The sequence below is a fragment of the Amphimedon queenslandica genome, unplaced genomic scaffold, assembly GCF_000090795.2.
Source record: "Amphimedon queenslandica unplaced genomic scaffold, v1.1 AMPQUscaffold_10665, whole genome shotgun sequence".
Taxonomy (NCBI): domain Eukaryota; kingdom Metazoa; phylum Porifera; class Demospongiae; order Haplosclerida; family Niphatidae; genus Amphimedon; species Amphimedon queenslandica.
Window position 1 is genome coordinate 5362 of NW_003549080.1, and position 2068 is coordinate 7429.

General features: G+C 37.7%; 1 protein-coding gene across 1 annotated transcript in view; it reads left to right on the forward strand.

Moving 5' to 3' along the window:
- The window catches only part of LOC109589971 (uncharacterized), a gene marked incomplete at its 3' end in the record, with an annotated part of 5324 nt that extends 3265 nt beyond the window's left edge, over positions 1-2059 (forward strand). The window contains exons 2-5 of the mRNA XM_020005940.1: positions 4-328; positions 379-852; positions 1064-1445; positions 1503-2059. Of these exons, the coding sequence (XP_019861499.1) occupies positions 4-328; positions 379-852; positions 1064-1445; positions 1503-2059 (1738 nt within the window). The remainder of the gene's footprint in view (positions 1-3; positions 329-378; positions 853-1063; positions 1446-1502) is intronic.
- Positions 2060-2068: the final 9 nt, after the last annotated feature.

Genomic DNA, 2068 nt, shown 5'->3' on the forward strand with positions numbered 1-2068 from the left:
AAGTCAAATCAAGGGTGTCACTCCTAATTACCGCCTTTATCGTGATCCTCAAGTTGTATTGTATGCTGAACCCATTGAAGTTGCTCCAGTAGAAGAAAGAGAAATAGAATATCTACTAGCAGTACAACGACCTAGTTCAAGATTAAAGGAGTACTTAAATGAGGTGGATAAGAAGATGAAGAGGGATCTGGTAGTTGGTGATAAGGTGGTCTTCAAATTAGAAATCGCACCCAGAACACCGAATGCACAAGTCTATGGTATAATACGTTCTATTGGTCCTCATCCTGATAGTGATGGAATAGTCTTTGGCATTGAAATAGATGCACATGTGAGTATAACATGTTTTGTACTTACTTTAATTAATGTGCTAAATTTTAGGATCAAGCATATCGTGGTAAAGGTACCAGTAATGGTAGACCTTATTTCTCCTGTGGACTCAAAAATGCTGTCTTTGTTGCTATGGATAAGATAATTAAGAAACGTGATCTATCACTTGCTACATCTAGCCAGGGATTACCTGAACCTACTGTCGTGAAGCAACCTAGATCAAATATGAGGAGCCAAATGAAATCTGGTGCTGCCAGTGGTCAACCTAAACCTGGTGTCTATGATAAATTGAAAGGTCTTGTAAAAGATGCAGTTTCGACCTTTGATGACTATGCAGCAGAAGATAGAGGAAGATTTGAAGCAGGAGATATATCTGGTCATAAATCACAATTCAAAGAAGGTGATCGTGTGATAATACAGACAGTTAAAGAAGAAGTAGTTGCTGGTACAGTGAGGTGGGTGGGGCCAGTTAGAATTTCCAAAGATATGAAAATTGATCCTCTTCCAGTAGTAGGAATAGAAACAGTAAGTGATGTAGTTACACATACAGTGGAACCTCTGCTAATGAAACTTTTCTGTAACAAAAATCTATATGCAATGAAAAAATTTTAATGCACCTGCACCAACTTCATTCCCTATTAATTAAAAAACTTCTTTTTAATGAAAGCTTCCAAAATTTGTCGTCCCAAAAGTTTTGTTATTTGAAAGTTCCACTGTACTAATAAATTTTTTATAGGATATAAAAATTGATCCTATAAAAGATTTTGATGGTGTCGATATTAATATCACTGGTAGTCATGGTACTAAGCTTTTTAAAGTGGCACCTAATCACAGCCGGGTGTTCCTTCCTGAACAACTGGTTCTTACTATCAATGAGTATACACTACAGCAACAGAAGGATGCTGCTAAATTTAAGAAAGAAACTGAACAAGATGATGCTACTGAAGAAGAGAAAAGATTAGCTACAGAGTTTTTTATGTCAGTAGCAGAATATCGACGACAACAGCAAGGCTATGTTGATGCTGTCAAGCGAGGAATGGATGACAGGAAAGTACCTGAAGATCCAAAAATTGGAGAAGGAAGCAATGAGGAAAGGATGGCAATAAGAGGAGATCGAGGTAGAGATGAATTAACGAATACGATACAAGTAATGAATTTTTCTGGGTTTAAAGCAGTTAGTAAAGAAAGAATTGAAGAAGAAGAAAGAGCCTTTGCAGAAATAAAATCGAAACAGAAACAGGAGCAACAAGAGAATCATGAACAGCAACAACATGAAGATTATCAGGTGATTGAAGGAGGGATTGAAGAGAGTATGGCAGAAGACAGTTATGTACATTTATCACCTCATGTTTCATCTTATGAACAGGATAATGGAAGAGGAAGAAGAGACAATAATCAGCAGCAACAACCTAACCTACCTGCAATGGCTGAAGGTATGAGGGTCAAACAACCACATCAATCACAGCAGTCTCCAAAAGCTCAACACCTTTACAATGAAGGAGGAGGAAGAGAAACAGAAAGTCTTCCATCTCTTCTTAATGATGGTACTGCACGTAATCATGATTATGACTTTTCTTGTCATTATGATCTTAATATTCAAGATTGGAGTCATCATGATGATCATGATCATTCTCAGTATCCACCTGATCCTTCTTATCCGAGAGATCCTCATCAAGGTCCCCCTACTGGTCCTCCTCCTGATCCTCATCATCAGTTCACTATTGGCTCAATGGTACGTATG